This window comes from Cetorhinus maximus, chromosome 8 (assembly GCF_964194155.1).
Source record: "Cetorhinus maximus chromosome 8, sCetMax3.hap1.1, whole genome shotgun sequence".
Taxonomy (NCBI): domain Eukaryota; kingdom Metazoa; phylum Chordata; class Chondrichthyes; order Lamniformes; family Cetorhinidae; genus Cetorhinus; species Cetorhinus maximus.
In genome coordinates, this window is record NC_135886.1 from 142,833,393 (window position 1) to 142,859,701 (window position 26,309).

Here is a 26,309-nt window from a genome sequence, read left to right on the forward strand (position 1 = left end):
AAATTGGAAGCAAAATTAATAAATTTTTCCAGGTCCCGACGAGAGCATGAAGCAGCACCGAAGTAGTCATCGATGTACCGGAGAAAGAGTTGTGGGAGGGGGCCGGAGTAGGACTGGAACAAGGAATGTTCCACATACTCCATAAAGAGACAGGCATAGCTGGGGCCCATGAGGGTACCCATAGCCACACCTTTGATTTGGAGGAAGTGAGAGGAGTTTAAGGAGAAATTGTTCAGTGTGAGAACAAGTTCAGCCAGACGGAGGAGAGTAGTGGTGGATGGGGATTGTGGAGGCCGTTTCCGCCATTTCCGCCAACTCCAGCAGGATGCCACCACCAAACACATTTTCCCTTCACCCACCCCCTGGCGGCATTCCGCAGGGATCGTTCCCTCCGGGACACCCTGGTCAACAAAGTGTGGGAGGGCAGTCACCAAACTAGATCATCCTTCCTATGCAGAAGGTATTAAGAGCATGCATTTATATAAGCACCTTTCAAGCCCTCAGGATGTCCCTAAAGGAAAATGGGGTTCTAGATTTGACATATGGGCTGTAAGCAAGGTAGGGAATGGTAGAGAAATGCTACAAGACATTAGTTAGGCTAGGCAAATCTCATGCCCCTCGATCGGGAGGAAGTTAGAATCAAAGACTTGTATTTCTACAGCGCAATTCATGAACTCAGGACACCTCAAAGCATTTACAGTCAATGAAGTACTTTTGAAGTACGTCACCATTGCAATGTACAGAATGTGGCAACCAATGTGTGCACAGCAAGATCCCACAAATAGCAATGTGATAATGACCAGATAATCTGTTTTCTGGTGTTGGTCGAGGAATAAATATTGGTCAGGTAGAACCTCCATGGTAGTTCTTCGAATACTGCTATGGGGTCTTTTACATCCAGCTCATCTGAAAATTTGGGTCATGGAGCAAGTAAAGTGAAGATTCACTTCAACAAAAAAATAAGGGAATGGGAGATTGTAGTTGCATAAAGCCATGAAAAAAATTGAGCTTTTACACTGAATGGAGAAGATTAAGAAACATTCCAACAACAGTTTTCAGCATTATGAAAGCTTTTGAGAGGGTAATTGAGAATTGTTTGGCGATTTTTTTTTCTCTTTATTCTTTCATGAGATGTGGGCGTCACTGACAAGACCAGCATTTGTTGCCCCCCCATCCCTGACTGCCCTTGAACTGAGGGCAGTTAAGAGTCAACCACATTGTTGTGGGTCTGGAGTCACATGTAGGTCAGACCGGGTAAGGACGGCAGATTCCCTTCCCTAAAGGACATTAGTGAACCAGGTGGGTTTTTACAACAATCGATAATTTCATGGCCACCACTGCTCTGAGGCGTTCATTCTATCTTGGACTCTGGTGTGGGACTTGGTTAGTAGACAGACTGTAGACATAACCTGGTATTGCTTAATACTTGTTTATTAGTACTGCATCTAAACAAGTTACAGAGTAGGTATGTTGCTCCTAGACATGGTGTACCAATCTCTCTCTCTCTCAAGAGAGAGTGTAACATATGACTGACTGATGTCAGTGGTAAATCATCATCTACATCATACATCAGCATATCCCATATGTTAACCCTTGACACTACACGTCACTCCAAGTATACTATCCTACTTTTAACAACATAGAACAATGAGCCATAACTTCCGAGCTCCAGGGCAGTGTACCTGGAGGTTCCCACATAAGGATTGCATGGCAATTGCCCGGGAAGTCCAAACTTCCAATGAGCAATTGCCCTGCACTGGGAACCATCCGAAAATGCAATTTAAATCGCATACTTCGGATCGTTCCAACTGTGTTACATCAACAGCTATCCAGAAAAAATTAGAAGAATTAAAACCCCTTCTAGCTGCTGTGTAACGATTATACTGCCCCAACCTGACCCCCCCCTCCCCACGGGACTACCCCCACCCCCTGACCTCCCACAGAACCCCACCCTCCCACACTCAACGGGACACCCCAACAGTACCACCCCCAGACTAACCCACCCCGACCCCCAAAGGAATTCCCCCCCAACGAGACTGACCCCACCCGTCCGCTGCCATCCCCAACCCCCTCCGGGACGCACCGAAACCCACGACACACCCTCCAGACTCTCGACCTCCCCTCCCCAGGCCTGACTACCCCCATACCTCCCCCTCCATCCGACCTCCTCCCCCAGGCCCGACTCCACCCAACCCTCCAGGCCCAATCCTCGAATCCCAACCTCCGCCCCCTCCTCAAATGCCTATCTCCGCCCCCTCTCCAGGCCTGACTCCTGACCTCCCCCCAACACATCCCCTTCCAAGGCCAACTACCCACCTCCCCCAAACACCCCCCCTAGGCCCTACCTAACCCTCCACCCAATTCCTACCCGCTTACCTGAAACACATATCTTCTCCTGGCTTGTCAAAGACTTACTTGATAAACGGCAGCTAGTACTGCCAAAAAAATATGGGGCGTGGGTTACTTACCTGCCACTGCGCTGCCCCCGACTGTAGGCCTCAGGAGCAAGCTGCACTACACAGACCTGGCCAGGGCTGAGTCGCCTGGATTTCCAGGTAAGAAATTTCATGTGGAGTGGCAATCCAACTCATTGGCACTTCATCGGAAATCATTGCCCTATGTCTTTACATTGCATTTCTATAACTCCCTTTTTACAACTACAGATTCTACCCAACTCCAACCCCTAATCTTCCTCTCTGCAAGTCACAATCCTGGGCAATTCAATCTCCTACAGTATTGTCAGCCCCTAGGGAAGATGTCTTGAAAGCAAGAGGGCTTTCCTCTGCATCTGTAGGATGACATCATCTGCAGAATAGGACAGCACTTTAACAGCATTGCTGGGAGGCAGAGTGTAGGTTGCAGGATGGCTGAACTGCAAGGATAACAAATGCTTTTCAACGAAAGATTGATCCAAGAGAGAAGACTGAAAAGTATTGACCTTTGGACCCTCTGGGAGTAGGAGAACACAACTCAGGACTCTGAGGAATTTGTTGCTCCCTCAAAGCAGACTGGGGAAGACTGTCAGAAGAGGAATGATCTTCAACTCCAGGGAAGACTGTCACAGCCACATCATCCACTGCTGTATCGATAACTGAAAAGGCATTGAAGATCCAAGATTCCAATGAACTTAGACAACAAAGGATAAAACAACCAAATTCCTGTAAGACTGTCAGGAAAAGAAGAGATGATTTCCTAATGATATTTTGGGAAGACCATCTGCTTTCTGTAGGCAGTGGTAAGAGAGCCACACTTCTCTATGTACGAGGTTGCTCCACTATGGTCAATGGGAAGAATTGCTGTCGATATGGAGAAAAGACAGCCTCATCTTCTGTAATAAGACAAATCTCCTGTAGACAATTAACTCAAGGACAAGATTTTTGTACAGGTTCAGAAGTGCTAAGGATTCTGCCACAGCTTCTGCGCTGACCTCCAGCTCAGAAGAGAAGACTTTCAGCTGGGACTGAAATATGAGCGTCAATTGAATTTCACCCCAAGGAGGTATCAGCTCTTTAGCAGTGTGGTCCTCAATGGGCTCTGACCTGGACTCAGGCAAAGCAATCTCTGTGTTAGACTCTTCATGGACAACAGCAGATAGGCCAGGCAATAAATTGGCAGGTTCAGGGGAACCAAGATCTGAATGCTCCTCAGCCACTAGAAACACAGTTGACCCCTCTAAAAAGACAACAGAGACTTAATGTGGTGTATCTATCAATTGGAAAGACGAATCATCCTCTAGGACCTCAATCTCCAACAGATCACTCAGTGCTGCAAGGGTTCCTCATCACTCTCTAGGAAGAGCCTATTCAGGTCCAGGTGCAATTCTCCACCTCAATTCCAATTCAGGACCATGGAGGTGGTCACTGTCTGCTGCAGTGCCTTCTGTATCTGACACCTCTGCCTTACTTCATAACTTCAATCTCCACCCAGGATCTGGTGGACGGCAACTCCGTGAAAGATGGGAACTTACTGCTGAGTGCATAAACTTCCTCAGCTTCTGAATGCTGAATTTCCACTGGTTCTAAATAAAAGGTTAAAGATTGTTGCGTGAAAGATAGTGAGTCGTTGAGATGGTGGGCATCATGTGTTTTTTCTAGGATTCCTAGAAGTATGCCAACATCACCACTCAATCAGGATGCACACTGATTATGAAGAACATAGAGGGAATCAATGATCTTTTGCACCTTATACCTAAGAGGAGCAATAATCCTGCCTTTAATTGGAAGGTCTATGCCACCTGGGCCTTGTAATTTGATACCTGATGAATGAAGGGTCACTGGCCAAAACCAGTCAGGCTCATCTGCTAATATGTTAACAGCAGCTCCAGTATCAATTTCAAAGGTGGTATTGAAGTCTTGAACTTGCACTCTGACCAATAGTCTAGACTAAGACCATCAGCTTCCCCTAGGAACTCTGTAATTTCATCATTTTCTGGACTTTCCGTTTCTTGAGTGGAATGTGTTTCAGAAAGACTTTGACTTTGATTAAAATTGTTGGATTCGCAGAGATACTTGAGGTGTCCGGTTCTGCTACACTGGAAGCACTCTGCGCCCCCTGCTGGACAGTCTTGGTGTTGATGTTGGGTTTTCACGCCATAACGCAAGCATCTCAAAATGGCTGCCGGTTTGGAGATTCCCTTCCTTTCGCCTGGTTTGGTGGGCTTTCTAATGGGTGGAGCCGCTGCCCGTGGGCCTACCTTGTCAATGGTGTCATGTGAAGCCTCAGAGTTGCGCCGAATTATAGCCCAGTTAATATCTCTAAACTTGGCCTGCATCGCATACTGGACTGCTAGATTCAAAGTAAGATCATCTTTGGTCTGCAGGAAGTTGAGAGCTTTTCATCCCAGACTAGGCAATCACAGATTAACTTATCCTTCAGCACCATGTATCCGCAAGGACTAGCTAGGCGATATAGGTTGGTTAGAAATAATTCAATCGATTCCCAGATTGCTGCAAGTGATGGTTAAAGCGTGTTTGTCCAATTGCTGAGTTCAGGCTGAAATAAGTGTCAAAGGCTTGCAGAATGTTCTTGAAGTCCACAATGATCTCCTGCACCCAACTACCTTTGGAGAATGTCATCTGCTACTGGACCTACTACATAAAGAAAGGAATCAACTTATGCTCTTTTTCATGAAAACCTGATGCTGCTCAATACTGAAGAAAATGGCATTTCCAGAACTCCCACTGCTGGCCTCTCTGTGGGCCCTCAAGGCAGTCAAATGAATGGGGTAGGGGCAGGGACTGCTCAACATGGATGGAAATTGTTACCTCTGTCCAGTGTGCTTCCTCCTTCCATTGATTTGTTATGAGCTGCTATCATGGTGTTCTTCACTCCATTGTTCCTTCGATAACACCAATGTATTTTTTACATCTATGTCTCCAATGTTGCCACCATGTTCTGAGATGGTCCTTCTATCCTGGACTCTAGGCTGGTTAGTAGACAGCCTGTAGAAATACTCTGCTATCTGATTAACACTTGTTTAGTACTACTTCTCAGGCAGCTTGACAGGGTAGATGTTGAGAAGATGTTTCCACTAGTGGAGGAATCGCAAACTAGGGGACATAGTTACAGAATAAGGAGACACTCATTTAAAACTGAGATGCGAAGGAATTTCTTCTCTCAAAGGGTAGTGAATATCTGGAATTCTCTAGCCCAGAGAGTTGTGGAGACTAGATCACTGAAAGTATTTAAGAAGAGGGAGATAGATTTTTGAAATATGAGGGAGTTGAGGGCTATGAGGAGCTGGCACAAAAGGGAAGTTGAGGTCTGGGGCAGTTCAGCCAAGATCTTATTGAATGGCGGGGCAGGCTTGAGGGGCCGAATGGCCTACTCCTGCTCCTATTGCTGATGTTCTTATGTACATCTAAACAGGTTACTGAGTAGGCACGTTGCTCCTAGGCAAGGTGTTCCAGCCTTCCTGTCTCTCTCTCGGGTCTAACACATGATTGACTGACGTCAGTGGTACATCATCATCTATGTCATACATTAGCATATCCCATCTGTGATCTCTTTATACTACCACCAGCAAAAATTACGAGGAAGTCACCATAATGCTTTTTCTCCCCCACAGAGAATTATTAGAATGCTATTGGAATGCCTTAACACAAGGTACGACTGAGGCAGACTCTGAAATGTCAGTTAAAAGAGAATTGCTAAGTCTGTAAATGGATATCATAGCATCATAAAAGAATATAGTACAGAAGGAGGGCATTCAATCAATCGAGTCCACCTTGGCTCTTTTGAAAAGCACTCCAGTTGGTCCCACTCTCTGGCTTCTTTCCTATACCCCTTCAATAGTTTTCAGCTCCAAGTGTTTATCCAATTCCACTTCGAAGGTTACCAATGAATCTGTCTCCACCACCCTATCAGCCAGCGGATTCCAAATCCAAACAGCTCATTGTGTGAAAAAGGTTTTCCTCATGTGCCCTCTGATTATTGATGGTTCAGCCACGGGAAACAGTTTCTACTGATTCTATCTAAATCCTTTATGGTGACAAACACCTCTACCAAATCTCCTCTTAGCCTTCTCTGCTCTAAGGAAAACAACCCCAGCTTCTCCAGTCTATCCAGGCAACTGTAAGCCCTGATGCCTGGAAGAGTAATAAAGAGTACAAGAAGAATATTGGAAAAGGGGAGCAGCAAAGGTGGCAAGCACAGACCCAGTGGGCTGAGCGATCTCCCTTTACACTGTCATTTCTATGACTCTAACTCAGTTTAATTCTGACAGTCAGACAGATTGCACGTCTACTGAAATGAAAAGTTAATCAGATTGCAAATCTGGTGAAATGGATAGGGGTAGACAGAGAATCTCACAGCAAAAGGGCAAACCTCTAAGGAAATAAGAAAGACTTGACAGGTCTGGCTCCTTTCCAAAAAACATCAGCAAAAGTTAATTCCATTCACATTTGCTTTCAGTCTGCCCCTTTTGCATAAAGCCTGGCTGGAGTTTCCAGAGAAGGCAGCTTTGTTTTCTTCACAATCATTAATTTGTCAATCTACTGAAAGACTGATATCAATAAACTGGGGTTGTCAGCTCTCTATTTGCAATTAAAATTTTACTGGATTGAGTAAGCTTTATCAAACAATGCCAATAAAAGCAAACTCTTTGCTCCTTTCAATTCTTGCAACGGTTTTGCGATCATGGCCATGGTTTCCTGGTGTGTTAAATTTTATATAAAAGGGCAGTGACAAACACAACTTGGGTCCTATAAACTAGAGGTTATAAATACAAGATATTAATAAATCGAATAAGGAATTCAGAAGAAATTTCTTTACCCAGAGAGCACAGAGAGTGTGGAACTTGGTACCATGTAAATAATTGTGAATATAGGACAGATAAATTTAAAGGGAAGTTAGATAAGTATATAAGAGAGAAAGGATTAGAAGGATATGTTGATAGGGTGATGTGAAGAAGGATAAGAAGAGGCTCACGTGGAGTACAAACACCAACATAGACCAGTTGGGCCAAAAGGCCTGTTTCTATGCTGTAAATTCTATGTATACGTAACCACATGATAAAGTGGCACAGTTATATGGGGATTATGCTAACACACACACACATGCACACACAGACTCACACACACAAAGTGCTTTCATATTTTGTTCTGTACAATCACAGAATTGTTACAGCTCAGGCAGAGGCCATTCAGCCCATTGAGAGAGTGTACCAGCTCTCTGAATGAGCAATTCACTTAGTGCCATTCTCTCGCCTTCTCCCCATAAACATGCACATAGTTCCTTTCCAGATAATAGTCTAATTCCCTTTTGAATGCTTCGATTGAATACGTAAACTATACTGTAATCTATATTAATCTAAGTGAATTCTGCAGCTGTGACCAACAGGCAGCTTCGTCAGTAAGGCTATTCACAAAACGAACTCAGTATCTGTCCAGTTTACATCAGTGTAACACAAGATGAATTTCTACCTACCCAGAGTTAGCCCAGTGAGATGCTTCACCATAGCTGTAATTTACAAGGTCACACTTGTAATTGATCACTTCAATCATCTGGAAAATTGAAGGGAAAATGCCTGTGATTATTTACAACTGACAAGGCTTTATTTCTTTTGATATCCCTTCATACATTCAAACACCAAAAACAATAACCCACAACAACACCTGATCACCACATTGTATGCAACTCTTGTGGCAGAACCTGCTTCTTACGGATTGGTTTCTTCAGCCATCAGCACCGTACAAGTGCACCGTATAAAGCTACCACATTCCCAACAGATTTGATTTGCTGCCTGTCCACCATCTTACGTAGATGGAAGGATGCCGACGATGACATAAATTATTATGAACCATCCCAAATTACATAATAGCATAGAAATTACTGTTGGTAATTGCAGCAGATGAACAGTTACAACGTTCCTCTATCCTCTGCTTTGGTGTAGGAGTTGGCCTATTTAAAGTAAACGGGCAAACATCACCTTTAAGATAGTGGGCAGAGGAGGGACAAAGGAATTGCTGGGTGAAAAAGACCGAGATGCATCTGGATCACCTTCTACAATCCTGGCAGTTGACGATACAACAATAACGGAATTAACAAGCGGATAATCAGACAAAAATTGATACTGAGCCAATGGAGACATTCCTACACGGCCAAATGTTTGGTAAAAGATATGGCTTATAAACAGCGTTTTAAATGGGAAAAAGCAGAGGTTTAGGGAGGCAATTCTGGAGATTAAAGTCTAGCCTGTTAAAGACATGGCCACTTTTGGTGGGGCAAAGAAAGAAGGGATGCAAGAGGCCAGAACTGAAAAAAATCAGAATTATTGGAAGGCTGTTGGGGCGGAGGGAGTTACAGAGATAGGGAGGGGGTGGAGGGAATCGAACACGAAGATGCAAATATTGAAATCGAGGTGTCGGTGGACCACGAGCCAATGCAAGTCAGCAAACACATGATGATGGGTGAACGACACGGTGTGAGATAGGATTTGGGAAACAGAATTTTGGATGAGCTCAAGACAATGGAAAGTGTAAGATGGGAGGCCATCTGGAACAGCATAAGTGGGAACTTTAATTATGTCGTGCAGCCACGGTATCAGAGACCAGTTTTAACTGGAGTGGCCCCCAAGCAATGTGACACTGGACAGGAAAGTGAAAAGGTTGTCGGGGGCAGGCAGGAAAGTGGAGTTATAGCCACAATCAGGTCAGCCATGATCTTACTGAATGGCAGAGCAGGTTTGAGGACAAAATGGCCTAATCCTGCTCCTATTTATTATGATCTTGTTTCACTTCAACACAGAGATTGGAAATCTCCTATCTCCCAGAGGGAAAATATACATCAGTGATTTGGATGTGGGGACCAAATAAAACGTTTCCAAGTTCACGGTCGATACAAAGCTAGGTGGGAATGTGTGTTGTGAGGAAGATGCAAAGCAACTTCAAGTGGGTTTGGACAGACTAAGTGAGTGGGCAAGAATATAGCAGATGGAATATAATGTGGAAAAATGTGAGGTTATCTACTTTGGTAGGAAGAACAGATGTGCAGAGTATTTCTTAAATGTTAAGAGATTAGAATGTGTAGATGTACAAAGGGACCTACATGTCCTCGTCAATAAGTCACTGAAGGCTAACGTGTGGGTGCAGCAAACAATTAACAAGGCTAATGTGCCTTTATTGCAAGAGGATTTGAGGACCGGAGTAGTGAAGTCTTGTTTCAATTGTATAAAAGCTTGATTAGATTGCACCTGGAGTACTGTGTGCAGTTTTGGTCCCTTTACCTTAGGAAGGATATTATTGCCATAGAGGGAGTGCAACGAAGGTTCACCAGACTTATTCCCAGGATAGCAGGGCTGTTGTATGAAGAGAGATTGGGGAAACTGGGCCTGCATTCTCTAGAGTTTTGAAGAATGAGAGGTGATCTCATTGAAACCTACAAAATTTTTAAAGCGATAGACAGGGAAGATGCAAGTAAGATGTTGGGGAGTTGGTTGGGGAGTCTAGAACCAGGGGACACAATTACAAAATAAGGGGGAAGCCACTTAGGACCGAGCTGAGGAAAAATGTTTTCACTCAGAGGGCTGTGAATCTTTGGCATTCTCTACCCTAGAGGGCCGTGGAAGCTCAGTCATTGAGTATGTTTAAAGTAGAGATTGACAGATTTCTAAATACCAATGAAATAAAAGGATATGGGGATAGTGTGAGAAAAAGGCATTCAAGTGGATGATCAGCCATGAGCGTATTGAATTGCAGAGCAGGCTCCATGGGCTGAATGGCCTACTCCTATTCCTATGTTCCCATGAGACACAAATACACCACACGTGGTGGAAGATGCATTTACTCAACTTACATACAAAACTACATTCTACAAAGTGGATCGCAGTAAAAGGCTACCATGTAATTAGAAGCAATTCTTTGCTACAACAGTACGCTAAAAATTAGTGAATAGAATACCACTTACCGCACGGATTAAGCTGGTCCCAGTTTCCATAGTGTTTAACCTGGAGTCGGCCACCTTGATAGCCAATATCTGGGCCCCGGGAGCTACACCATTCCTTTCCGGTTCGTCTGGGAAGTGTCCGGCAGCTATTGCAGCTACATGTGTTCCATGGGACCCTGTGTACATAAAGAGAACACTTTTTTTTAAGAATGATGCAGCACAGAAGGCCATTTGGTCCATCTGGCCTGTGCTGGCTCTTTAAACGAGCTATCCAATTAGTCCCACTTTCCCAGCTCTATTCCCAAAGCTCTACAATTTTTTTTTTCAACTCTATTGAATTTCTTTCTGAAAATTACTATCGAATCAGCTTCCATCACCCTTTTAGGCAGTGCATTCCAGATCACAGCTCAGTATGTTGAAAAAAGAATCTTCATCTCCCTCTGGTTCTCCTTAAACTTTACTCAAGGTACTTGTAACTTATTTTCTCCATGTTAGAAACACAGCTTCAGTTTATTTCAATACTCTCTTTTTTAAAGAAAGACAGACAACACGCATATTCCTTCCACTTGTACACTCACCTGCATTGGTGACAATGCAAAGAGTGTTCCCATCATCATACACATTGATGGAGTAATTCAGCATTTCAGACTTGCCCAGCTGTGCATACTCATGGTCTTCTTTGTAGTTCCTCAGCACACTGCAGCTGCTCAGGTCTCCACATTCACTGGTGTCAACACAAGCTCTACAAAGCCAGAGAGAAAATAAATGAGGGGCATGTAAAGGATAAACTCCAAGCAGATGCCCAAGGGGCGCTCAAAGAGTCAAAGACTGATCCTGTGCTGTAATTGCAGCATTTCTGTTGGCGATTATGCTTTTTCACTAAAGCTGTTGTTACAGTTAAACGCAGCTGGAATCTGGAGTCAGGACCTGAACTGGGGCCAGAATGAAGCAGAGTGAGACTCAGCTCTTGGAGCCTCACACTGCTCCCCTTAAGAATCAGTGCACAGAATCACAGAGCACAAAAAGAGGCTATCCAGCACATTGTGGCTGTGCTGGATCGTTGAAAGAGCTATCCATTAGACCCACTCCCCGGTTCTTTCCCCATATCCCGACAAATTTTTCATTTTTAAATATTCATTTAATTCCTTTTGAAATCTGCTTCCACCACCTTTTCAGACATGGCATTCCATCCCATTTCACTCTGAAGGCCCCCGATAGGGCCGATGCTGAGAGATTATTTCCCCTGGTCAGGGTGTCTAAAACATGGGGGCACAGTCTCAGGAGAAGACGCCGATCACTTCAGGGAAATTACTTCACTCTAAGGGCTGTGAACCTTTGGAATTCCCTGTCCCAGAGGGTTGTGGATGCTCCACCGTTGAATACGATAAAGGCTGGGATAGGCAGATTTTTGGTCTCTCGGGGAATTAAGGGACACGGGGAGTGGGCGGGAAAATGGAGTCGAAGCCCAAGATCAGTCACGATCGTATTTGATGGCAGATGGGATGTGGGGCCTACTCCTGTTTCTTACGTTCCAGATCATAACAAAATGCTGCCTAAAAGAGATTCCCGTCTCTCTTCTGATTCTTTTCTCAATTTACCTTCAATCCGTGCCTCTGGTTATCGATCCTCCTTTCAATGGAAAACGTTTCACCTTATTCACCCTATCAAAATCCTTCATGATTTTGAACACCTCTATTAAATCTCCGGTTCACACACTCTACACTAAGGAGATCAACCCCAGCTTCTCCAATCTCCCCACGTCTCTGAAGTCCCTTATCCCTAGTATCATTCTAGCAAATTTCTGCATATCCCTCTCAGGTTTTGAATATCAAGGTTAGGTTTGGAATAAATTCATTTTGACTCTGCGCCAATGTTAATCTCGTGGAGCATGAATCCACTGCGATGATGGGTTTGCATTGTTTTGGGACCGCTTTTGTTTAATATCTTTATAAATGACCAGGAGCTATGAGTCACAAACAGAGTGGCTCAATTTGCAGATGATACAAAGCTAATAACGATAGTACACTCCAAAGCTGAATAGGATAAGCTACAGGAGGAATTAAATTTACTTGGGAATTGAGCAGACAGGTGGCAAATGAAATTTAATGCAGAAAAATGCAAGAGGCTCCACTTGGGGACAAAAAGAGTCCAGAAAGAAAATCACATGTATGGAAAAACATTGGGATGTATTAAAAGGTGAATGTTGTGCTGAAATAGTGAAGTTAATGAATCACTGGTAAGATACTGCATATGGTCCTGGCCACCACATTACAAAAAATATATTGTAGGTATTGAAGAGACCATCCTGAGTGAAAAGGGTTAAATTATGAGAACAGGTTGCATAGGCTAAGCTTATATTTCCTTTGAGTATAATAGGTTAAGGAATGATCTAATTGAACTGTTTAAGATGAGCAAAGGGGTTGATAGTTTCTCTCTATCAACCCTATTTGCTCTGGCAGGGGAGTCCAGGTCAATGGGAAATAACCTTAAAATTAGAATTAGTGCATTCAGGAATGAAGTACTTCATCTCTCTTCCGCAAATAACTGTTGAGGCTGTGGTTCTCTGAAAATTTCAAAACTGAGATTAATAGGTTTTTGTTAGGCAAGAGTACTCACAGATACTAAACCAACGCAATAGATAAGATACAGATCATCCATTATCTAACTGAATGGCGGAACATGCTCAAGGGACTGAATGGTTTCCTTCTGTTTCTACAGAGGGATTGCATTACGAGGAGCAACAATGTAAATTGGGTACGTTCTCACTGGAAAAGCGGTCGAGAGGTGATATGATTGTTTTCTTAAGGATTCTAAAGGGACTGGGCAATAGTCCTTTGGTAGTACAGAAATTGAGTATTGCTGAAAAAAGACATGTTGAAACTTTTCGTCTTGCACTCATCAGGACAATGCGCAAGAATACCAAATGTAAGGGGAACAACAATTTATACTGCATGAGAACGGAGTGCTGATTGGTTGGCAAATAGACTCTGATTGGCAGAGGTGTTACTATGGAAAATGTACTAGTTAACTGAAGATGACAGTTAACTGCCAAGCTTTGTTTAAAATCAAACCAGACAGGTTGACTCTGATTGGTCAAGACATTGCCCTGGGGAATGAACCAGAGAATGGCTGTCACAATGTGTACACATGTTCTTTCTGTTTGCAAAGGGCAGGACCCTGTGTATTAATATATGTAGCTTCTAGCACATGTAAGTGAGCCACACTGTGAGCCCAAGTGATAATCTTAAATTGGTTGTCAGTGTAATTCTTAGCACACTCAGGATTGTTTAGCAAATGTTGTCCAATCGTGGAATCGCATCTAATGTTGGACACTATATTGTGTGTTTTGCAAGCACAGACTGGTTGGGTATGGTCAGTACCTTGCCTGTTACGAACAGCTAAAGGGACATGCAGTTTGATACAATCCGCCATTCTTTGATACGTAGGGACTATGTACCTAGCATCACACCGACACTGAAATTCATGTACTCTATTTCCCATTTATGATAGGCTGAACGTCTTTTTGGCTTGAGGGCAGTATCCTATTAGTGGAAAATACAACCTGTGCTGCTACTGCACAGTAGCAACGTGAAATGGCTAGCTTCACCCTGTTGCTCAAATTGTTTGAGATACCTTACCCTTTTAGGGTAATCGGAAATAAACTGGACACTTTTCGACCTAAGATAGCAACTTTAGGCCCATTAATGAGTTAGTGCAACATACAGCGAGCAATGATCTGATCAGGGTAGCCATTATCTCTCAGGGTGGCTTTGATGCATCCTATTTCAGCATCAATCTTGCACATTGAGCAATCATGCGATCTTCTCATGCAGTATAAATTGTTGTTCCCTTTACATTTGGTATTCTTGTGAATTGTCCTGATGAGTGCAAGATGAAAAGCTTTGGCAACAAGTGTCTTTTTTCAGGACTGGATAATGTTAACCACAACAACTGTTTCACCTTGTCCGGAGAACCAGAGGACACAGTCTGTGCTTGAAGGGAATTTAAAACTAACCAGTGAACGAGTGGTCAATTTATGAAGCAGGCGCCCTAGGGAGACAATGGAAACAATTCACACTGATCCATCCAAATACAAATAGAGATTTATAACAATTAATAATATTTTGGGATACAGTATATGAGTAATTTTAGATCCTTTCTAAATAACTCCGCAAAGGTCCCAATGCTATAGCTATCATTCTGCCTTTCATAAATAAATGTAGCCAAATGTAAACTAATTGATCGGACTAGCAGTCCCCGCAATGCCTCAAATTCGAAATTCTAATCCTTGTGCTCAAATCCCTCTGTGCCTTTGGTCCTCCCTACTCTGTAACCTTGCCCCCTCCCTACTCTGGAACCAGCCCACAGATCTCAGAGATCTCTATGATCCTTCAATTCTGGCCTTTTGTGCATCCCCAGTTTCCTTTTCCCCACCATTGGCAGCTGTGCTTTCAGCTTTCACTTTCAGGTTCACTTTTTTTAATTTAAAACTTACCACGAGAGACCTGTCCTCTTTTCCAGCTTGCCACCTTTCACTGCGTTTCCGAAGCTCAAAGGCATGATGTTAAAACTAACCTCTGCTCACATGACCTGTTGATGCTGAGCACATACTAGCAGCAGGAATAGGCACTTGGAGTTTAGATTAGCCAATGTACTAGTGTTTTTCTATGCCTGAGCTGTGGGAATCTGGCATAGCTGGCAGCCAGGATTGAATGGCTAGGCCCTGCAGCCAACATCCAAATGTTTAATTCAAGTATGTTAAAGTAAATATGGGGGGTAGTTCACAAGCAGAAAAAGTCAAGGATAGGGTAAGTATATATGGGCAGGAGGAAAGATCTAACAATTCAGTCACAAAATTTTCTCACAGTTTCATTCTCCTTTCAGAAGTTTCAGCAGGATTTCTGCAAAGATTACCAATCATTGCAAGCAACAAAGCTTGCTTTGCTCCCAAATAAATTTCTCTACTTTCTTGTAATCATCATCAGATGCATGTTGCAACTGGATTTTGATAGGTAAATAAAGAATTTGTCTTCTATGTCATTGCTCAAAATAAATAATCGATCAACATTTTTTTAAATGATGCAGATTCACTTTTAGGAAATGTCAATTGGTCTTAAGAGCTTGATTGTGTCTCTTGGAAATGTCTCAAGTAAAATTCATTGTGCATTACATCAAAGTCTGAAGAACGGACACAACAAGTGTTCACAATTAATTCACCTCCAACTTTCTCCATCGTGCCAAACCAAGCAATCATATATGGGCCCATGGTCACAGTACTTCTTCTCCAGCACATCCAACTGATCAACTTGGCACTGAAGGTCTTCCAGGACCAACTTCTCTTCCTGTTGGAGAGTTCAATTGCAAGACAACATGTTAACATCTTAAAAGACTGAGAGATCTCCCCAGAATGACATCAGGATATAGTTGGTGGAGTGGGCAGAGAGGTGACAAGTGCAGAGAAGTGTGAGGTGATTCATTTTGGTAGAAAGAACATGGAGACACAATAAAAAATAAGGGGCACAACTCGAAAGGGTGTGCAGGAGCAGAGGGACCAGGGTATATATGTGCATAAGCCATTAAAGGCGGCAGGACAGGTGGAGAGAGCAGTTAATAAAGCATACAGTATCCTAGGTTTTATTAATAGGGGCATAGAGTACAAGAGCAAGGAGGTTATGCTGAACCTGTATAGGATACTAGTTAGACCTCAGCTGGAGTATTGTGTACAGTTCTGGGCACCACACTTTAGGAATGATGTGAACACATTGGAGGGAGTGCAGAAGAGGGTTACAAAAAGGGATGAGAAACTTCAGTTATGAAGATAGATTGGAGAAGTTGGCACTGTTCTCTTTGGAGAGAAGCAGGCTAAGAGGAGATTTGATAGAGGTGTTCAAAATCATGAGGGGACTGGATAGAGTAGATAAGGAGAAACTGCTCCCACTCATAGAAGGATCGAGAATGGGAGGGCAGGTTTAAAGTGATTTGCAAAAGAAGCAAATGCGATGTGAGAAAAAACTTATTCACACTGCGAGTGGTTCGGGTCTGGAATGCACTGCCTGGGAGTGTGTTGGAGGCAGGTTCAATCAAGGCATTCAAGAGGGCATTAGATGATTATTTAAATAGAAACAATGTGCAGGGTTATGGGGAAAAAGCAGGAGAATGGCACTGAGTCATAATGCTCATTCTTAGGGCTGGTGCAGACATGATGGGCTGAATGACCTCCTACACTGTAACAATTCTGTGATTCTGCAAGGAACAAGGGACTTCAGTCACGTGGCAAGAGTGGAGAAGCTAGGATTGTTCTCCCTAAAGTAGAAAAAGTTAGGGGGTGATTTCATGGAGGTGTTCAAAATTATGAGGTGTTTTCAGGGAGTAAATAAGAGGAAAACAGTCTATACACTGGTGGGTGGGTCAGTAACCAGAGGGCACAAATTTAAGATAGTTGGCAAAAGAACCAGAGGGCAGTTGAGGATTTTTTTTTTGACACAGCAAACTGGTGTGATCTGGGCTTCATTGCCTGAAAGGGTGGTGGAGGTAGATTCAATCTCAGTTTAGTGGAGAACTGTATAAAAACTTGAATGGGGAAAAAAATTACAGAACAAATTGGATAGCTGCTTCCAAGAGCTGGCTTGGCACTATAGACCAATCAGCCTCCTTTGCACTGTTAGATTCTAGAATCTGCTAGAATTACATCCACTGTTACAAAATGCACTAGACAACAGTATATTCATCATGTTAATAATCATAGTAGTGGCTAACAGAGGCTGTCCATTCTTGTACTGCAAGAAGCACTTTTGTCTGGTTTTCTCGGTTCTTATATTTGTGTCAGGGTTTCCTTCTGATCAGCTAACAGCACCCAATATCATTGCGGGGAAGCAACAATGCCTGGTCCCGGGGAATTCAGAGTAAAAATTGCCTGTCAAGTGCCACCAAGTGATCTGTACAACACCAGGTCACGGATGTCCACTTACAGATTTTGCCTCATTGAGTTAGAGGATTAACAGTGTTTTGGCAAACTAAGGAATTACGAAGGCCTAATTCTTAAACAGATCACTAGCAAAATCCATTTAATGTAGAAAAATGTATGGCGAATTTCGACTGGTATAAAATCTATAAAGTATGGCTAATAAACAAAGATTTAGGAGTGATAGGTCATTTATAACAAAGGAAGTTAAGAAGTTGTTTGGGTATATAGAATTCACCCTCTTGAGAAGGAAAATTAGGCATCAGAAAGAAGTCAGCGGTCGCTCAGAGGGTCAGAATGTTGCTGGGTCAAGTCCCGTTCTGGAGACTTGAGCGCATAATCTAGGCTGACATTCCAGTTTACAAAAAATGTTCACTTATAAATCAAAAACCTAGGTCAGTACAGCAAGACAAAAACAATATGTACAATATAAACCAAGGACTCTGGGACTGGTCAGGTTCAACCTCAAAACATGTCTGAAATTCTGAGAACCCATGTCTCAATGACCAATTTGCAATTATTTTTCATCGCTGAAATGTCAAACTACGTTCTGATTAAATGTTCAGCTGATTTATGAAGCACAATTTAATTCTGCAGTTATACTTACAAATTGGTCCTGAGCTCATGTCGATTTTGGTATGGATCAGGCATTAAATTGATGTAACAGGAATTCACCAATCTCAGAGATAAATATACATCCTATACATGGTTATCTGAGCAGTTTGTATTAAAGCCTGTACAAGAGCGACAGTATAAACAAGGCTTCAATAATCTTGTTGCTGCCACAAGTCTAACCGTTGCCAGTTAGTAGGCTGGGCACCAGTAACAAAACGTGTGTGTTCGTGCACATGCGACTCCAAGCAAAGTAAGCCGAATTTAAAGCCTGCTTTTTAGTTCAGACAGCCCCTCTGTTGATAGTATGCTAATCATATTGCTAAGATACACAGGTGAAGGGCATTGTTTAATTAAGTACTTTGAGCACATATAAACTGGGGACATCCCTTTAAGGGGCTTTTAATTGGTTAAGGGGTTTACTTGTTATTTGTTAGTGTATTTTATTTGTTCTCAAAAAGAGCATATAAACAGGGGACTGCTGGGACACTGGGAGTGTGAGAGCAGCTTTGGGACTGAACAAAGTCAATAAACTATCTCAGTAAAGAAAAGCTCTGTGTCTTGGTTTTGACTTCACCAGCTTGGATCCTGTTAACACCCTCCATATGCATGAGTATAGATGTCTAAGCATACCCATGACCCTCAAAGCTAGTCATGTAAAAGAGACCAACTGTTTAAATGCTGCTAATCTCTCAGGGTGACAGCCCTGTTAGATTGCTCTTGCAAATTATGAAACTTAAAAGTACAAGGTGTCTGTGCGGGGAGCAACACAGTGAAAGAAACAGCCTTTGTAAAATCTGTGGCACATAAACACCCTTGATTCTGGTATACAGCATATCTGCAGTTTGTACACATAAGTAGTAGCAACTGACTCCCATCTATGTTATCTCTTCAACACACCACAATAACACCAGTAAATATTTCATATGGAGGCAAGATCCCCCATAGAGTCCAGACAACAATGGGGAGTAAAAACTATTTAATTACACACCATTGAATTATCATTCCCGACAATATCTCTTCACTGCCACATCATTCAACCCGAGGAGGAAACAAAAGGTGTTGGGGAAAATAAAAGGGTTTTTTTGCGCCTGATCATGGTGTTAAACACCCAAAATCTCAACCAAACTTGGAAAAATCCCTTCTGCGCCTAGAAACATGGAATCTTACAGAACAGAAGGAGAGCATTCGGCTTATCAGGCATCTTTGAAAGAGATATCCAATTAGTTCCACTCTCCTGCTCTTTCGCCACAGTCCTGTAAGTTTTTTCCCCTTCAACTAATCAATTCCCCTTTGAAAATTATGATTGGATCTTTTTCCACTGCCTTTTAAAGCAGCACATTCCAGATCACAACAACTTTCTGCATTAAAAAAAAATGTTCCTCATCTTCCCTCTGGTTCTTTTGTCAATTAGTTTTAAAAATATTTCAGTGCTTATTTTACTCCCTGCATGTCCCCAGCACGATACCAAACTGAGGATGAATGGTGGATGAGCTGGATCATGCGTCACTCATTTTTACATACAATCCCAACGGCCAGCCCCAAGTGAGCCTGCACAAATCTGGTTCCACACCTTTTCCCTCCAAGGCTTGATGAGCCAAATGGCCTTTCTCCTGCCCCCATTTCTTATGATTACACTAGGACTTGGTACCTGAGTTAGGTTTGTGCTGTTTTTGTTGAACTCATTCAATCTTCGATGGGCTTCTGCCACAGCAGCACGGTGTGAAGGGTCCCACTGCTTCTCCCGTCTCTCTTGCTGTTTATAAAGATGCGCAAACACACAAAATTAGGACAGACTGGAAAAAAAAATGGATCTTGAAGAAAATGAAGAATTAGGGCCAGCACATTAGGTGAATCGCCTCCTCCTATGCTGTAAACTTCTACAGTTCTTTAGATCTAAAATGCAATGCTTATTCATTGGTAGGGACGAGTCTATTCCAAATAATGCTCTAGCAAAATTTATTTTTATAAATTGCCAGCATTCACTAGGAATGCTTATAATACTAAATACTGCACTGACCAAATGCATAAGGAAAGGAGTGTAAAATAGCTGTCTTAATGGAGTAATCTGATGTGCACCTACATAGACAGCAGCAACTTGACATACACGCATGTACACACACACATGTTTGCTCACATGCGCAGAGATGTGCGCAAACACGCACGCATGTAAACATACACACATGCACATTGCAAATTCGATCTTCTCTTATCAGGGCCTCACCTGAATTCTCTCCTTGAGGGCTGTGGGGTAGAGTTCAAAGACATTTTTTATACCAATGTGGTATCTCAAAGAAGGGTTAATCCAATCTGCTGGTACCTAGGTCAAAACACAAACAATACACAGTACAGAGAGTATATCACACACAGCATTCTCTGAGCTTATGTCCTCAGTAGGCTGTACACTGAATAAATGGTACAATATCTCCATACTTATTGATATCAAGGATAGGACCTCACTCCCTCCATCAACAACTTCCCAGTTAATCCACACACAGGTTGGGAAGCAACCAACAAATCTGCTTAAGGTTGTGCATTTTAACTAGCCCTTCCAATGCTGAATAACTATTCTTTCATGGGATGTGGGCCTCACTCACTGGCAAGGCCAGCATTTGTTGCCCATCCCTAATTGACCCAGAACTGAGTGGCTCGCTGAGCCATTTCAGAGGGCACTTAAGAAGTCAACCACATTGCTGTGGGTCTGGCATGTAGGCCAGGCCAGGTAAAGGGCATGAGTGAACCAGATGTGTTTTTATGACAATCGATGATAGTTTCATGGTCACGTCATTGAGTCTAGCTTTACGTTTCAGGTTATTCTTATTAATTGAATTTAAATTCCGCCAGCTACCGTGGTGGGATTTGAACCCCTGCCCCCAGAGCATTTGCCTGGGCTTCTGGATTATTAGTGCAGTGACACTACCATTACGCCACCACCTCCCTGACTAACAATGTTCTTTTTCCTGTTACATGAGTAGGGTCAGCAGGTGTCTCAGTCCCGCACCAAACGCACAAGACTTGTAAAGTATGAAATGAGAAAAATCCATCTGCAGCATTAATGAAGCATTTAGAAAAAAATAAGTATTCGTTTCATTTTTGTCAACCATTCCCATGACAACTTTGACAACTGGGCTTTTGAATCCCAAGCTGCAAGACATCAAATGCTGACATCAGAAAATTCTATTTGTGAAAACTATCTCCAAACAGTAAGGATGGAATATGCGTCACTGCATGGTATTAATGGTGATGTCTGAACTGTAGCTGGGTCTTTATTAATGTGAGCTGGATTATGAAAATTACCACAACAGCCAAATTGAACATGTCATGTGCATAATTTATGACATATAGCTAAATCCTAACTGTCATTATCTACAGAACACTGCTAAGACCACCACAATCAAAGTCAGTTCATTAGCTTGTTACATGGGTTAAATTGACAACACATCAGAAAACATCAGCAATCTCAAACCCACGCTCCCCACAGTGGTGGTTCCTACTTGATTGAGTCAAGGGGATAAGTGATGACTGCTTTGAGAAGCTTCATACATAAGTCACAACTATATGTAGGCATATCTTCCCACTGCAACCAACTACAGTTAAATCATCAGTTCTTACAATTAATCATTTTAACCCATGCATCATAACTTTAAAAAAATATTTCCGAGAACAAAAGGGGAAGGCTGAGGAGTGACCTGATAGAGGGGTTTAAAATTATGATAGGGTTTGATAAGGTTGATGTAGCGATGATGTTTCCATTTGCAGGGGGAGACCAAAACTAGAGGCCATAAATAAAAGATAGTCACTAATGAATCCAATAGGAGAATTCAGGAAAAACTTCTTTACCCAGGGAGTGGTTAGAACATAGAAATGCTAACACATGGAGTGGTTGAGGCAAATAGCAAAGATGCATCAATGGGAAGCTAGATAAACATGAGAAAGGAGTAGAAGAATATGTTGATGGGGTTAGATGAAGAGAGGCAGGAGAACAATCGTGTTGAGCAGAAACATCAGCATAGCCCGGTTGAGCTGAACGGCCTGAGTCTGTGCTGTACACTCAATGTAATTCTAAACCATACTACGTAAAATATTTCCAGCATTGTATTAGTGTTCCATTGGCAAGTGCACTCTCATTGCTGAAACAAGATGAAGTGTTGAACAATTTTGTGCTTAAGTTAACCGTACAGAAGTGACCTAGGGGTTACCTTCAGAGTTCTTCCTGAGAGGCCAACTAGAATGCCATCCTTAGCTTCCAGCACAATGGAAGTGTCCACATCTCCACTTCCTGAGACATCAATGAGGTCAACAATCTTTGGCTTTCCATCTGTTGTTATCTGAACAGTACATAAGAGGTAATCAGCAAATCAGACAGTTCATTTGTGTTCCATGCTCTCAACATCTGGGAGACCAGATGTGAATATGCTCATTTCTGATAGTTACACATATTCAAACAGAAATGCTGTGAACACTGAAAGATTAATATTGTTTATAACACAATATATCTCTTACTAATTTGAAATGGGCTTGTTTTATTCAAATGATTTGGTCATTCATTTATATAACAGTACTGCTCCCTCTAATATGTTCTTCATATTACATGATTCACTTCTTTTAAGCATCCAAGATAACTTTGAATTGCAAGAATTAGACATTGTATAAATGATAGCTGGTCTTCTGTGCTGTTGATCACAGTGACTCAGAGGTTATGCTGTTTTACAACAAAAGAGTGTTCAGAAAGCTGAAATACATAGGAATATTAGACAGGAGGAGGCCATTTAGACCCTCAAGTCTGTTCTGTCATTCATTGAGATCATGGTTGTTCTGGGAACTAACATCATAAACCAGCCTTTGCCCCAAAATACCTTTGACTAACATAAATCTATTAGTCTCAGATTTAAAACCAAGAATTAACCAAGCATCAATTGCTGCTTGCAACAGAGTGCTTCAATCCTCAATCCTGTGTGTGAAGAATTTCCACAAGATTTCTAATGTTCTGAACATGTCTACCCAAAAACCATTCCACATAAAACTGTAATCTTTGAGACTTGAAAATAACAGAATCTTAAAAACCTTATTCATGGAGTAATTCTATCATTTTGTTGTAGGAATGCTGCTTCATCTTTTGGTCATATATTATCCTACTCCCTGAATACTCAATGATTAATTACTTTGTGTTGTAACAAATAGAATCAGAGCTTCCTAATAAATTGCAAGTAAACTGAAGTCAAACACACTGAGTATAATATCAATAAGGAGACAGATCAGAGTTAAAACTGGTACAGATCCCAAATGGATTTTTTTTTTTACAATCACTCGAGAATAATGTGGGCAAATGTGAAATTGTCCATTTTGGCAGGAAGAATAAAATAGAAGCTTAATATCTAAATGGTGAGAGATTATAGAGCTCTGAGATTCAGAGGGATCTGCGTGCCCCAGCGCATGAATCACAAAAGGTTAGTGTGCAGGTACAGCAAGTAATTCGGAAAGCTAATAGAACATCATCATTTACTGTGAGGGGAATTGAACTCAAAAGTAGGGAGGTTATGCTTCAGTTGTACAAGGCACTGGTGAGTCCACATCTGGAGTATTGTGTATTGTCTTAGTCTCCTTATTTAAGGAAAGATGTAAATGCATTAGCAACTCAGAGAAGGTTTACTAGACTGATACCAGGAATGGCCAGGTTGTCTTATGAGGAAAGGTTGAACAGGTTAGGCTTGTATCCACTGGAGTTTAGAAGAGTAAGAGGCGACTTGATTGAAACCTTTAAGATCCTGAGGAGTCTTGACAGGGTGGATATGGAGAGGACGTTTCCTCTTGTGGGGGATTTTAGAACTAGGGGTCACTGTTTAAAAATAAGGGGTCGCCCATTTAAGACAGATGAGAATTTTTTTTTCTCTCAAGAGGGTTGTGAATCTTTGGAACAGAATCTTTGAATGTTTTCAAGGCAGAGCTAGATAGATCCTTGATTAACAAGAGGGCAAAAGGTTATCAGGGGTAGGCAGGAATGTTGGGTTGCGGTGCCATTCAGATCAGCCATGATCTTATTGAATGGTAGAGCAAGCTCGAGGGGCTGAGTGGCCTACTCCTGCTCCTAATTCATATGTTTGTATGTATGACAATTGACAATTTTGGAGATGACATGTTACAAATTATTCTTGTAAGCAATTATATATTAAAATTTTTTTCCTGCAGACCATATCAAACTAATTCATCCTGGATTCAACCCACCCCATTATCACCCACTGGAAGAAAACAAGCAAACATTTATACAACTCTCAGAAAGACCGAAAGGTTTTATGTGCAAGAAGTTATTTTTGGAAAAGATCAATGCTATTTAACATTGCAGGTACAGGGTAACATTGAAGTATCGGTATAGATTATGCATTCCAGTCTTATAATGTGGCTTCAACTCATCACCTTGGAAATATAAGCGTCAATGAATGAACCAGAAACACTTCTGCTAAGTTTTTATATCTACAGTCTCTACTTCCTTTCGAAAAATAAACCATAAACTGGCAACACTCCAAAATATTTATTAACCTCAATGGTGACGGAAGCGCAGCTCAATCTTTGCTTCTAATCAAAAAAGGTTATGTGAATGGTCCAAATATCATGAATTGAAAGTGAAACTATCTATGCAAGCTGCAGATCAGAGTGACTGTCTTTGACATTAAAGCAACAGACCAGTGTAGCATCAAGCAGCTCTGGCAAAATTGAAGTCTCCACTGGTTAGAGTCATACCTCGCACATAGAAAGATGCTTGCAGTTATTAGAAGTCAATTATCACAACCCCAGGACATTGCTACAGGAGTCCCTTAGAAGTGGGGATGTTCACTGATGATTGCACAATGTTCACCATTCACAACTCCTGCATGCAGCCACATCAGGCTTGGGCTGATAAGTGGCAAGTGACATTTGTGCCACACAAGTGCCAGGTAATGACCCTCTTTGACAAGAGAGAACTTAGCCATCTTCCCTTGACATTAAATGCCATTACCATCATTGAATCCCTCACCAAAACACCCTGGGGGGGGTTACCATTGACCAGAAACTGAATCGGACCAGCCATATAAATGCTGTGGCTACAAGAGCAGGTCAGAGGCTGGGAATTGTGTGGCAAGTAACTCACTTGGGCAGTAGATGCATGGGAACACTGCTGCAAGGTCCCCTCCAAACCCCACCATCCTGACTTGGAGCTATGTCATTGTTCCTTCAGTGCCGGTGGGTCAAAATCTTGGAGCTCTCTTCCGAACAGCACTGTGGGTGTACCTACACCGAAAAGGATTGCACACCACCTGGCTCACTCCACCTTCTCAAGGGCAATTAAAGATGGTGGGTGGTGGGGGGGGGAATGATGCTCATATCCCACAAATCAATGAAAACAAACTTTTGGAAACAATTATTTTGCGTGTGTGTGTTGGAGTGGGGAGGGATGGGGGGGCAGTTGGCAGGAAAGAGTTCAAAAAATCAAAGAATACTGTCTTGAGATGAGTTGTTAGTTTCAAGTGGAAGGGGCATGACTTTGTGAAAAGAAGCACTGTAAACGGAAACTAATCAAGTTTGTTCCAGTAAAAGATAAGAAAGATATGCATTTTTACAGCACCTTTCACAACCTCAGGATGTCCAAAAGTGCTTTCCAGCTAATCACATACTCCTTGAAGTGTAGTCATTATTATTATGTAGGAAAAGCAGCAGCCAATTTGCACACAGCAAGCTCCCACAAACATGTACACCGAGGTCCCTCTGTTCCTGCACTACGTTTAGAGGATCTCCCTTTATTTTATACTGTCTCACCATATTTTTCCTGTCAAAATGAATCACCTTACACTTCTCTGCACTGGACTTCATCTGCCACTTGTCTGCCCAATCCATCAACATGTCTATATCCTTCTGAAGTTCAAGACTATCCCCATCACAGTTGACAACATTTTCAATCTCTATATCATCTGCAAATTTTGAAATCATGCCCTTAACACCACAGGTCATTAATATACATGAGGAAGAGCACGGGTCCCAACACTGATCCCTGGGGAACTCCACGACAAACCTTCCTCCAATCTGAAAAACAATCATTTATCACTGCTCTCTGTTTCCTGTCACTCAGCCAATTTCTTACCAAGTGCCTACTTTCCCTTTTATGCCATGACCTAGAATTTTTCCCACAAGTCTGTTGTGTGGCACTGTATCAAACGCCTTTTGAAAATCCATATATACACCACCTCAACAGCGTTTCCTTTATCAACCTTCTCAGTTACCACCTCAAAAAACTCCAGCAAGTTAATTAAACATGACTTTCCCTTAATGAATCCATGCTGACTTTCCTTATTTATCCTGCACTTGTCTAAGTGATTATTGAGTT

General features: G+C 42.2%; 1 protein-coding gene across 1 annotated transcript in view; it reads right to left on the reverse strand.

Annotated features, from left to right (window-relative positions):
* Positions 1 to 26,309, reverse strand: part of LOC144684015 (tripeptidyl-peptidase 2-like) — a 111,020-nt gene that overhangs the window by 80,280 nt on the left and 4,431 nt on the right. The window contains 7 exon segments of the mRNA XM_078547706.1: positions 7,927 to 8,003; positions 10,405 to 10,559; positions 10,962 to 11,125; positions 15,601 to 15,725; positions 19,608 to 19,712; positions 20,181 to 20,276; positions 22,156 to 22,284. Coding sequence (XP_078403832.1) covers positions 7,927 to 8,003; positions 10,405 to 10,559; positions 10,962 to 11,125; positions 15,601 to 15,725; positions 19,608 to 19,712; positions 20,181 to 20,276; positions 22,156 to 22,284 — 851 coding nt within the window.